Source organism: Mirounga angustirostris, unplaced genomic scaffold, assembly GCF_029215605.1.
Source record: "Mirounga angustirostris isolate CCGP_5_RB_7025 unplaced genomic scaffold, mMirAng1.0.hap1 SCAF_9, whole genome shotgun sequence".
In the NCBI taxonomy this organism is placed as follows: Eukaryota; Metazoa; Chordata; class Mammalia; order Carnivora; family Phocidae; genus Mirounga; species Mirounga angustirostris.
In genome coordinates, this window is record NW_026991717.1 from 1,949,542 (window position 1) to 1,962,457 (window position 12,916).

The 12,916-nt window shown below is 49.5% G+C and overlaps 1 protein-coding gene across 5 annotated transcripts in view; it reads left to right on the top strand.

Moving 5' to 3' along the window:
* ARNT2 (aryl hydrocarbon receptor nuclear translocator 2) overlaps window positions 1-12,916 on the top strand; it is a 158,778-nt gene that overhangs the window by 87,721 nt on the left and 58,141 nt on the right. For all 5 annotated transcript variants that reach the window (XM_064569781.1, XM_064569780.1, XM_064569783.1 and 2 more), the window contains one exon: window positions 233-318. In XM_064569781.1, the coding sequence (XP_064425851.1) occupies window positions 233-318 (86 nt within the window). The remainder of the gene's footprint in view (window positions 1-232; window positions 319-12,916) is intronic.

Sequence of the window (12,916 nt, forward strand, 5' to 3'; positions counted from 1 at the left end):
GGCCGAGTGCAGGGAGGGGCGTGTGGTGCGCACATCCGGGCTGGGGCTGCAGGGCTGAGCGGGGAGGGGAGCTGGTTGCAGCTTCGCAGGAGGGAAAGCAGGCTGGGGGGACGGCAACGTTCAAACCCACAAGGCAGGCGCGACCCCAGGAGCTTAGATCAGAGAGGACCCATCGGTGACCTTGCCTTCCCGCCAGGGGCTGAGAGCCGTCTCACGAGCGCTCTTTCTTTAGGAACGGCCTTGGTCCCGTGAAAGAAGGGGAGGCCCAGTATGCTGTGGTCCACTGCACGGGGTACATCAAGGCGTGGCCCCCGGCAGGTAAGTGAGGCTACATATTCATCCCAAGGGAGTCAGGCGCTCTTCTCACCTAACACTGCTTTCCCGCTAGGGATGTAATCCTGTGGAAAGAGGCAGTTAGATATTCTTATTTTTCTTTGTGGCTAGAACATAATAATCTTTGTAAATGGAAAAACTCCTGCTTCTTGAAGCGAAGGTTTCTGCAAAGAGCAATCCTGCAAGGGTGGTGGGAGCCTCAGCCATTTCTGAGTTCTGTCACCCAGAGCCCTGGGTGGAATCATGGTGGCATTTCAGATGATACCTCCGACACTCACTGGGATGGTTCAGACAGACAGACGGACAGCCGCGGGTGCTGGTGAGGATGTGGAGACCCTGGCAACCCTCAGCGGCGCTGGTGGGAATGTAAAATGGTGCAGCTGGTTGAGGAACCGGATGGACGGTCCTCACGGTGTTAGACGTAGAGCTGCCCTATGACGGAGGAGTCCCACTCCTAGGTGCGCTCAGGAGAACCCAAAGCATTTGTCTGCAGAGAAACATGCACGTGAACGTTCACAGCCCTGTTAGTGGCCAGAGTGTGGAAGCAGCCGAATGTGTGCATCAGCTGACGAAGGATAAATGAAAAGTGGAGTATCCGTACAACGAAATGTTATCCAGCCAGTCAGGGATCCATGCCACCATATTGGTGACCCTGGAAAACGTCATGCTAGGCCAAAGGAGGCAGACACACAGGCAGCATGTGATCTGATTCCATTTATGTGCAATATCCAGACACGGCAAGTCCTTCCCTACAGAAAGTAGATTTGTGGTTTCCGGCTGCCGGGGAATGACTGTGGGTACAGCGTTTCTTTTCAAGGTGACACAGATGTTCTGAAATCAGATCGCGGTAGAGATTGCAGACTCCACAGTCTGAAAAACCACTCAACTGTGCACTTGACGACAGCACAGGCTGTGTGTGTGAATTATAGCTCAGTCTGTCTCTTAAGCCAAAGAATATATGCAGAGTTGGGCTATCTGTGTATACTTGGTGGCCCGGAAGGTGGTCTGCCTCCGGGAATGTTCCAGCCTGCTGGAGAACGTTGTGATTCTGCTGTTGAGTATTTGTTAAGTGTCTGTAAGATCAGGTTGATCGATAATGCTGTTAAGGACAACTGTGTCCTTGGGCGCCTGGGTGGCTCAGTCGTTACGCGTCTGCCTTCGGCTCAGGTCATGATCCCGGGGTCCTGGGATCGAGTCCCACATCGGGCTCCCTGCTCAGCGGGAAGCCTGCTTCTCCCTCTCCCACTCCCCCTGCTTGTGCTCCTGCTCTCGCTGTCTCTGTCTCTGTCAAATAAATAAATAAAATCTTAAAAAAAAAAAAAAAGGACAACTGTGTCCTTATTATTTACCTGTTCAATGTATCAGTCCCTGAGGGAGGGGCCTTGAAGTCTCCAACTATAACAGAGACAGGATTTGCCTTCTCCTTCCAGTAGTTTTGCCCTTGTTTGCCTCCGATCTCTTGATGCTCTGTTGTTTGGTCCATACACATTGAGGGTTTTTGTGTCTTCTCGGAGAATTGACCCCTTTGTCGTGATGTAATGCCCTTCCTTATCCCTGATAAGTTTCCTTGCTCTGAATTCTACTTTGTCTGAAAATAATACAGCCACTCCAGTGTTCTTTGGATTAGTATTAGCATGGTATGTTTTTCTCCATCCTTCTGCTCCTGGCCTAACTGTGTCGTCATATTTACAGTGAGTTCCTTGTAGACAACATGTCATTGGGTCTAGTGTTTTTACCCACTCTGACAATCTGCCTTTTAATTGGTGTGTTTAAACCATTCACATTTAATGTGATTATTGATATACTTTGATTAATGCTTAGCATCTTTTCTATTCATTGTATTTGTTCTTTTCTTTTCCCCCTCTCCGCCTTCTCTAGTTTTCATTGAACATTTAATAGGATTTCATATCCTCTCCTATCTTAGCATATCAATTATGGGTTTCTTTAAAAATATATTTATTGGGGGACCTAGGTGGCTCAGTTGGTTGAGCGTTCGACTCTTGATTTCGGCTCAGGTCATGATCTCAAGGTCATGAAATCCGAGCCCCACGTCAGGCTCCGTGCTCAGCGGGGAGTCTGCTAGAGATTCTCCCTCTCCGTCTGCCCCTCCCCCTGCTCGCCCTCTCTCTCTCTCTAAAATAAATAAAATCTTTAAAAATATATATATCTTTATTGTTTGCCCTAAGTGTGAAATACACATTTACAACTAATGTAAATCCACTTTCAAGCACTGTTGTACCACTTTGTGAGTAGTGCAAGGACCCTGTCACTCGTCTTTCCTTCGCCCTCCCTCCGTCACCTGCGGCTCTGCTCCCACGTGGTCATGGGCCTCATCACCCTACACATAATGTTATCATTATTACTCGGAACACACAGAAATATATTAGCTCAATTAAGAATAATAAAATAAAAAGTTTATTTTACCTGAATTTATTCTTTTTCTGACACTCTTCCTTTATGCGGATCCGTGTTTCTAACTCACATAGTTTCCTTCTTCCTGAAAAACCTCTTTTAACATTTCTTGCAGGACAGCTCTGCTGGCGATGAATTCTCTCTATTTTTGTTTTTCACAGAAAGTCATTATTTCTCCTTCACTCTTTTTTTAAATTTTTTTTTTAAAGATTTTATTTATTTATTTGAGAGAGAGAATGAGAGACAGCACAAGAGGGAAGAGGGTCAGAGGGAGAAGCAGGCCCCCCGCCAAGCAGGGAGCCCGATGCGGGACTCGATCCTGGGACTCCAGGATCACGACCTGAGCCGAAGGCAGTCGCTTAACCAACTGAGCCACCCAGGCGCTCTCTCCTTCACTCTTGAAGGATAATTTTACTGGACATAGGATTTTAGGTTGGTGTTTATTTTCCTCCAACATTTTAAATATTCTCTCTTCTTGGGGCACCTGGGTGGCTCAGTCGGTTAAATATCTGACTCTTGATCTTAGCTCAGGTCTCAATCTCACAGTTGTGAGTTTGAGTCCCACGTTGGGCTCCATGCTGGGCGTGGAGCCTGCTGATGAATGAATGAATGAATGAATGAATCAATATTCTCTCTTCTTGTGTCCATGGTTTCTGATGGGAAGTCCACAGAACTCTTATCCTTGTGTTTTTACAGATGGTATGGAACTTTTTTGTTTTTGTTTTTGTTTTTAAATTTTCTGGCTTCTTTCAAGACTTTTTTTGTCTTTTGGTTTTCTATAAAAAAACCTCAGTAGTTCTATGACATGCCTCAGTAGTTCATTTTGTTTTGCTTTTTGGTTATTTATACTGCTTGGTCATGTCTGAGCTTCCTGTGTCTGTGGTTTGGTGTCATTAATTTTGAAAAATTCTCAGACATTGTTTCTTCACATATTCCATTGGTTCTATTCTCTTTCTTCTCTCTGGTATTGTGATTGCACATGCATTATATCATTTGAAATTGTACTATGAATTTGGGGGTATAGTGTTCTGGATTTTTTTCACTCTTTTTTTCACTTTGCATTTTAGTTTTGGGAGTTTCAATCAACATGTCTTCAAGCTCACTGAGTCTTTCCGTGGCAATGTCCAGTCTACTGACGATCTATTAAAGGCAGTCCTCATTTCTACAGTGTTTGTTATTTCTAGCATTTCCTTCTGCTTTCCTCCTGGAGTTTCCATCCCTCTGCTTGCATTAGCTATCTGTTTTTGCTATTGTCTGTTCTCCCATTAGAGCTCTTAACATAGTAATTATAGTTATTTTAAATTCCCTGTCTAGTAATCTCAAGGTCTGTGTCATAACTGAGTCTGATAATGTTGCTTACTTTGTCTCCTCAGGCTGTGTTTTGTTCTTGCCTTTTAGCATACCCTGTAAATCTGTGTTGAAATTCAGATGTGCTGTATCGGGTAATGGCAGGTGAGGTAAATAGTTCATAGCACGAAGTTTGATTTAATGTTTCTGGGAGTTGGCAGCGTTTAATGTTGGCTGCATGTATACATGTATCAACTTGACATATATACATGTAAGTGTATATATTTTTTAGTTTATGTATTTTTTATTTATAAATATTTTTTCCTCCTTAAACCGTAACGCACAAAATTGTGGCCGTGCTGCTTGCCCGAGGCCCCTGGCTAGACTCGAGACAAGAACTCATAAAGCAGCACTGCCTTCACATTGTTCAGAGCCTGGACCTCAGCTCTGAGATCTAGAAACAGTCCTGACGGTGCTCTAGAATTGGTCAGCCCCAGCGACTGTGGGAGAGCCCTCGGAAGCTGATGTATTCCCCAGACACGATCCAGTCATGCCGTGGGGTTACCTGGTCTCTGACGCGGACGCTCATGTCTGTTGTCCAGGGAACCTGTGAGCCCCTGAGGTCCTTGTGAGACCAGATTTGTATTGGAAGGTGCGGACATCCGGGAGAGAGACCTCCCACAGCTGCTCAGCTCGCGGAGCACACGTGATGGCCGGATATGTGCCCATTGTTGAGCAAGGCTCTCCAGCGCCAGACGTGAGCCCGTCCCTCGGGGAGCACAGAGACATGTGGCTGGGGGGCCAGCACGAGCACAGACGACCGCAGGAGAGTGTGGTGAAACCAGCCCTGGGGACGGGGTGGGACCCGCACCCCAAGCGACCCCAGGGTCAGGAGAGCTTCCTGGAGGAGGAGGCTCGTCCCAGGGCAGGTCGGTACCACCAAAGCCAGCTCTTGGGACCCTGGTTCCAAGAGCCCATCCCTTTCTTAATGTCTTCATCTTCTGAAGTCATTAATCCTTCTCATTATACCAGGCAAATTCCTCATCCTGTTTCTGGCCTCCAAGTACTCTCCTTCTGACCACTTTATTTGGGCTGCAGGCCTACAATATCATGAAAAATGCCATGATCATCATGAGTCTAAGTCAGGATCCTGGTGGATGAGCAGAAGAGATGAGTCTGAGGCCCAGGGTGTAGGCCGGTGACTACACCGAGAGCCTACACAGGTGGCCCGGGCAGGCTCTCCTGGAGTCGCCTGAGATCTGTCCCCGTGAGTGTTTGTGTGGACAAGGTGATGGGACAGCAGGACTTAGCATGAAGCCCCCGGTGACCGCCTTGTAACTGTGCCAAGTGAGAAAGGGTTGAAGGAGCCGGGGGTGTTTATCTTGGAGAAAGTAAGACATGATTTCTGTCTTCAAGTATTTGAGGGGGTGTCATAGGAAGGAGGAATTAATCTTACTTAGGATAGTTCCAGAAGGCACAATTTGGACCGAAAGAGGAAAGTTACCAAAAGGCAGATTTTAACTCAGTTGGGAGAAATGAGCAAAGGATATGAACAGGGTATTAAAAACATGTATAAATACAAATACATACACACACTAAGCAGATGGGAAAAATTTAGTTCCCTGTTAGAACTGCAAATTAAGATAATTTGATATGGTCTTCTTTCTCTTACCTATCAAATGGCAAAAATCAAAAAAGACAAAATACACAGCATTGGTAAGGTTCAGAAGAACACACACATTGATGTACTGCCAGTCAGAATATTATAAATCAGTACAGACCTTTCTGTAGACTCATTTGGCAGTGTTACCAAATGCTTTAAGATGTGCATTCCCCAGCATACAGGAATTGCACTTGTAGGAATTTATTCCAGGGAATTAATCAGAGATGCCTGTTACATGTTTAAGAATTATTTATAATTGTAAAAGCATTGAATTAGTGTAAATTTCAGTGACAGAGTTGGTTGAAAACAGCATGGAGCATCTATTTGATGGGATACCTGATGATCACAAACTAGGCATGCTTTCAAAGGTTACTTCAGAATGAAGCGACGTGCTAGGAAGTGTGAAAAAGAAGAGCAGGTTATACAACAGAAACATCGTGATCCCAAGTTTAGCTTTGTCGTAAATGAGTAGTGCATCTGTGCATTGATAAATTGTACATACAGTGTTACCCATTATGACTCCTTCCTGTGGAGCAGAGCGCTCCTTACTCCTTGCTCCTTACTTTTCTCTTCTCTCTTCGCTCCTGCGTTTGCCCAGCTTTTACGTGACTTTCATAATCACAGAAAATGATGTTTTAAAGAAGTTCGTCTGGGGACCCCCAGCTGGGGTCTCAGCTGGTTAAGCCTCAGCTCTTGATTTCGGCTCAGGTCATGATCTCAGGGTCGTGACATCAAGCCCCACATTGGATGCTCAGTGGGGAGTCTGCTTGGGATTCTCTCTCCTTCTGTGCCTCCCCCCCTGCTCGCACTCTCTGTCTCTTAAAAAAAGAAAAGAAAAGAAAAGAAAAAGAAGAAGCCAGTCTGAATTTTCTGAAGCCCGTTCCAGACGATCGGATTGAGTGGTTTGCACTGAATTCAAAAATTCCATCTTTTTTTTGCGTTTTGGTTTTGTTTTGTCGTTGTCTTTCATTGTTGTGCTTCGATAAAGGTGAAGGTTCTGGAAGACAAGCCTGCATCCACACGTGATGAGTGCAGCCTGCCTCTGGGATACTCAGCTGATGCCGCCTTGCTCTGTGGCTGACGCGACACCATTCCTTGGTTGATAACTACATTCTTAGCACATGTGACACTGTGCTTCCCATTGAGATCTCTCAGGACCGAGTGCGTGGTGCATTCATTCCCGGGCCCCAGCTCAGCTCAGACCTGGCTCAGAGTATATATTTCCTGAAGACTGGACAGATGGACGGGCAGATGGACGGATGGATGAAAGGAAGAAAGGAGAGAAAGAAGGAATGAGACAGAAGAATAGTTGACCAGGGGGTGGATATGGGAAAGAATTTCGTGCCAGAATTTCCAAAGGCGTTTGTACAATCTACTTTTCCCAGAAGTCTTTTAAGAGGGAAGAGAGTCATCTGGCCTCGATGAGGTGGCTGCAGTAAGGTCATTGGCATGCTCACCCTAGGATAAGGTCAGGGAACGGGAGCACTGGAACAACAACCCCCCCCCCACTTGCATGGAGCCTTGTGAATGTTCTGGAGGAGTGCTGTCCCTGCTCGCCTTAATTATAAACGTGGTTAGAACAGATGAAGTCCTAAGCACCCACGTTGCCGAAAATACATCCACAGGCAACCTTGGACATCTCTAGAGGGGAGATGAGGCAGACTTTGTGGAGCCGACGACAAGGGCCTCAGGAAGGAGTCCTGGACAACCCGCATGTGGCCCGTGGGCCTCCTCCCGAGCCGGCTGGCCATGAACTCAGACCTCTGCTCGGGGCCCGCTGACCCCACCGCACCCTCCGGTGTGTTCTGAGCCCCATCTGTGACACGGTGGCCTTCCCGGTTCCCCTCACTGCACCGTGCACTACATGGGTTTCATTTTAAGTGTTTGGGTGGGACGGGAAGAAAGAGTGGGGTTCCACAGACCGTCCCCTCAGATCCTGCAGCTGCTTCGTCTGAAGAAACAGACACACTGCGGTCAACAGTAAGTGGGTGAAGAAGTCACCTGCAACAGCTTGCAGTTTATATCTCGTGAGGTGTGTTCAGAGTCCACAGGGAATTTTGACATTGGGAAGATGGTATTTATTGACCCCACCTGGTTGTCATCACCCTGCTACCTGCATTTCAGACGGACATCCAGCCTTGAGCCAGAAGCCACCTCCATGCAGGCCTCTCTTCCAGGAACTGGGCTCTGACCGGCTTGGTCTATCCCCTGATAATCCGGTTGTGGGGTGATCTCTGGAGAACGGGCCGTGCGTCCACACAGGAGAGCCACGGTCCGACCCAGGAGAGGGGAGCCTGACTCGATGCAGCCCGTCCCTCCGGCCCCCGCGGTCAAGGGGGCGGCTCCGTGGCTGGTGCTTTCCCTCACTCTGCCGCTGGGCTGTCAGTAAGCCTTGGCCACAGTGTGCCAGAGGCCTGAGGTGATGCGGGGGTTTGGGCCAGAATCTGCTGTGGTCAGGCCAGCGCAGACCCATCGCCAGACAGCCCAGCCCGGCCACGAGCTCATCCCCACGCTTCTTGCAGTTTGCTTGTGGAACACAATGTGTGTGTCTTGCCTTCATTTGAAAATCTCCAAAAGCTGCTTCGTCTTGAGTTGAGGCCACTGACCCTCGAGCCGGTGGCTGGATCCCTGCTCTCTTCGACCCTCGGCCACCCTGTCCTGCCCGAGGTGCACGCGCACATCCGAGCACGGCAGGTGCCAGCTCCTGCTTGGGCACTCGGTCCGATGCCCCTGGGCAGCCGGCAGGGCCAGAGCATCGGCGGCCGACATCTTCTGGCTCCTCGCTCCTGGGCAGGGCAAAGCCACCTTTCTGTCTCCTTCAGGGAAGGTGCTCGAGGTCCAGCCGTGGGCCGGGCACTTTGCGAGGCCCTGGGGACTCCAGGCTTGTCTGGCGCAGGTCCTGCCCTCGTAGCTCGCAGTCCAGTGGAGGAGACAGGCAGGCGTGCAGGTCCCGGCAGAGCATGGGGTCACGGGTCATCAGAGAGGCACAGGTAGGGAGGCAGGTGGAGGGGGGAGAACCCATCTGCTGGGAGCGTCAGGGTTGGCCTCTCTGTCCTCCTCGCCGTGGCCAGCCCTCGTTGACAGCCCCACAGGCAAGGAGAGAGTAACACCCGAGCTGAAACGCAGACGTGGAGGAGACATAGGAATGTCCTAATTGAAAAAATGCTTTGCCAGCGCAGCACTAGCGTGGGTGAGGGCCTGGGCTTTGAATAATGACCACAGCTCCGTAGGCGACTGCTCACCACCTGCTGGGCTCTAGGAACAGTGTCCGTGTGCATTACGCCATTTAATTTTTATAAGAACCCTAAGGACGTGCCGCCTGTCACACACAGGAGACACCAGAGGACCCACGTATGCCGTCATTAGCCCGGTTCCCAGCCGCAAGCGGGCTGGCAATGCCGCGAGACCAGGCCTTCCTCATGCTCTCGCCACTGTGCTCGGCTCGCTGCGGCTGGCGAGGGACATGGCCGGGCTGGGAGCGTGGACCCTGCTCTCCATTGCACAGAGTGTCCCTGAAGGCCACTGAAGCGTCTTTTTGGTGTTTTTTTTTTTATTATTATTCTTATGTTAATCCCCCTACATCATTAGTTTTAGATGAAGTGTTCCATGATTCATTGTTTGTGCATAACACCCAGTGCTCCATGCAGAACGTGCCCTCCTCAATACCCACCACCAGGCCAACCCATCCTCCCACCCCCTTCCCCTCTAGAACCCCGTTTGTTTTTCAGAGTCCACCGTCTCTCATGGTTCGTCTACCCCTCCGATTTCCCCCACTTCATTCTTCCCCTCCCGCTACCTTCTTCTTCTTCTTCTTCTTTTTTTTTTCTTAACATATATTGCATTATTTGTTTCAGAGGTACAGATCTGAGATTCAACAGTCTTGCACAATTCACAGCGCTTACCAGAGCACATACCCTCCCCAGTGTCTATCACCCAGTCACCCCATCCCTCCCACCCCACCCCCCACTCCAACAACACTCAGTTTGGTTCCTGTGATTAAGAATTCCTCATATCAGTGAGATCATATGATACATGTCTTTCTCTGTTTGACTTATTTCACTCAACATAATACCCTCCAGTTCCATCCACGTCGTTGCAAATGGCAAGATCTCATTCCTTTTGATGGCTGCATAATAGTCCATTGTATACATATACCACCTCTTCTTTATGCATTCATCTGTCGATGGACATCTTGGCTCTTTCCACAGTTTGGCTATTGTGGACATTGCTGCTATAAACATCGGGGTGCACATACCCTTTCGGATCCCTACTTTTGTATCTTTGGGGTAAATACCCAGTGCCACTGAAGCTTCTTAAAGATCAGTCTGCATGCTGGAGTAAAGTGGGAAGAGGAGCAGGGATGAGCCCAAAGGCCAGGGGCCCAGAGGAGACTCAGCAGGGAGAAAGCGTGGTGCCTGAACCAGGGCCGTGCCGTACAGATGGAGGGGGGACGTGGCATGCTGCAAAAGCGGGTGAAGGCCGCGTGCACAGCTGGTGGGGTTCGGGCCCCAGATCGACTCTAGAGGCCCCGGGGCTTACGGGTGCACAAGACTGCCTCCCCTCACCTGTGTTGATGGGCGTGGAGATAACCCGGGGCTTTAGATGCATAATGCAGAGTTCAGATACGTGATCGTTGTCTTAGGTCCTCTGTGTTTTGAGAAGTTGGTCACCCAGACGTGGTCGGCCCCCCGGCTCACCGTCACTTCCTCTAGACCACGTTCCCTCTGCCGTGTTCTATCTTCCCCACTGCCAGGGTGAGCCTTCAGTCTCTCGCAAGAAGAGTGAGTGGGCGCATCACTCACAGTTCCTCCACCGTCCACGCCGTCCCCTGTGGCGCCCCCGTGGCTGCCCCGGAAGCTCCTGGGTCGTGTGCTCCCTCTCCGAGAGGCCTGAGACTCTGGGCTTTTGTTTTTCTTTTCTGGGCAGCCTGCTTCTCCTTTTTCCCGCTGTGACATTTGTAGGTTGTTTTGAGTTCATCCCTGGAATTTAAGACTTTCACTCAGATGGCGCCCAGGGTAGGTCTGTTTTCATTCGTCTTAATTGGTGCTGGGTGGGCCGTCACGGCTCGCACACTCGAGTCTTTCTTCTCCATGGGGAAGCTCATCTAGATGTTTCCAGCTTGCCCTGCTGCTCAGCCCGCTTCGCTCACACCTGCAGCCGTACCGATTTCCCGCTTACGTTGGTTAAAAACCTTTTCTTCCAAATTCTTGGGGGAGTTTCTCAGTCCGAATCCTCTAGGTATGCTTCCCATTTAATTGTTTAAAACTCCGCGATGGTCTGTTTCATGTGAACTCAACGCTTGCTGAATTAAAGCTGTGCTCTTTTCATAAATATGAGGTCTTCTCGTGTCATGCTGGGTCGTTGAGTTTGGGCGTTTTTCCTCTCCTTTTTTTTTTTTTTTTTTTTTTTAAATAAAGAAACTCTCTTTTTCTTTAGTGGGAGCATCTGCTGTGATACCTTCACTCGGTCTCCTCTTTTTCACGTGCTTGTGATTTTCCCATGTGGCTCGCCTTCCAGAGGCCGCCATGTGATGGTCCGTTGTTGGGGCTTGGGGCTGGTTCCATCACTGACCATGTGGGTTCCAGTAGGATCTGTGAGGCCCTGGCAAGGGCAGAAGAGGACTGCTTCCCTTTCCTGTTACCTGACCAAGGGTCCATTTGTCTGCACCTGAGGACAGAGGTGGGGGCAGGAGGTGACTGAAGTCACATACGGCCCTGATAGGATCCACTGGCATGCGGCCGCCGTGCTGCCTTCTGGGATGTGTGGGTTCAAGCCTGGCTGTCCCTCATGATGTGCCCCCATTCCGCATTAATCTCAAGCCACTGTAGCTCGAAGCTCAGAGGTTGGCCTTACTGGGGCCTTTCCACACACAGCCCAGGTGGCCTTTCTCTTCGGGCTCAAGGGGCTTGTGCTGGGTCCACTCTTCCCTCAGTCCAGTCTTGCCCAAACCACGCACTCCCAGACTTTCTCAGGCTGGGAGTCTGTGTATGGCAACCCTACTGGTTTCTGGTACTGACGTAGACTTCTCTGAGCTCTGAGCTTCTCTCTGGTTGTTTCCACAGTCATTTGGGAGGTTCAGGTAGTTTCTCAAATGGTCTCTGTTTCCTCTTTTGAGCTTCAGAGTTCTGCTTTGCAAAGAGGGGGGATCCGTTTCTTTAGAGTCACCAGCAGGAATGCTGAAATGCAACATACCTGCAAGTCAGCATTTCCCAAAATATTTTTGGAGACTGCACTTCCCCAGAGATGCACCATGAAGCAGAGATCCCGTGGCCAACAGTGTGGGAAACTCCATGTTCTGTTCTCCCCTCCTAGAGAAGCACACGGAATGCTCTGAGTAGGTTTAAGTGATGAAACCTCTTCATCTTTCTTGAAACTATGCTTCCTAAAAGTATTTGGTCAGAGGAACTTTTTTTTTTTTTTGCCTAAAACTTACTAATATTTCTCAGAGAATATCTTGGAAGCATGCTATGAACAAGTGGCCCGAAGTGCTTGTGGAAGGTGGTTGTTTTCTCCCCTGCATTTGGCAGAAGGCACAAATATGTCTTAATTCATGCGGAGATGTAAGTCCCAGGATAGACTCCACCCAGCGTTACTGAAAAACAGGCCAACTTTCCATGAGTGTCTGCACAGGGTTCGCGCAAGCCCGGGTAAGAAATGAACACACAGTTGGGGCTGATGCCAGGGTTTCATCCCAAACAGCGGTTTCCAGTTACATTTCACTTGTGTGTTGTTTGCATTACTCAGGATTTATTTCGACCTGGCGTTAGCGAAGCACGTTTCCAAAGGAAAGGTGATTGAACATGGGGCAAAGTGAGTTTGTGGCACCGATTAGGGAATGACTAGAATCTGTTAAAATGGCTGGAATTATCCTGTTCCTATTAAAACCCACTTTGATAAATGTTGTGGCTCCTGCCAGGAACTGTTCCCTCCTGACACCATTTCCTCCCGGCCCTGGCATCCTGCCGAGGCCGTACGGCCTCCTCGCAGCCCAGTGCTCATCTCCCTGTTCTAATACTAACCACATGGCATCATGGTGATCGGGCTCACCGTGCCCCCGCCAGCCAGTGAGCTCCTGGAGAGGAGCCGGGTCTCGTGCACCACTGAATCTCCAGGGCAGCCCGGCCACTGAGGAAGAGCTCACAAAGTGTGTCAAACGTGATGGACGGCATGGCCGAACTTCAACCTGGCCTTTGGGCCCACAGAGTGTCAGAGCCACGGAGA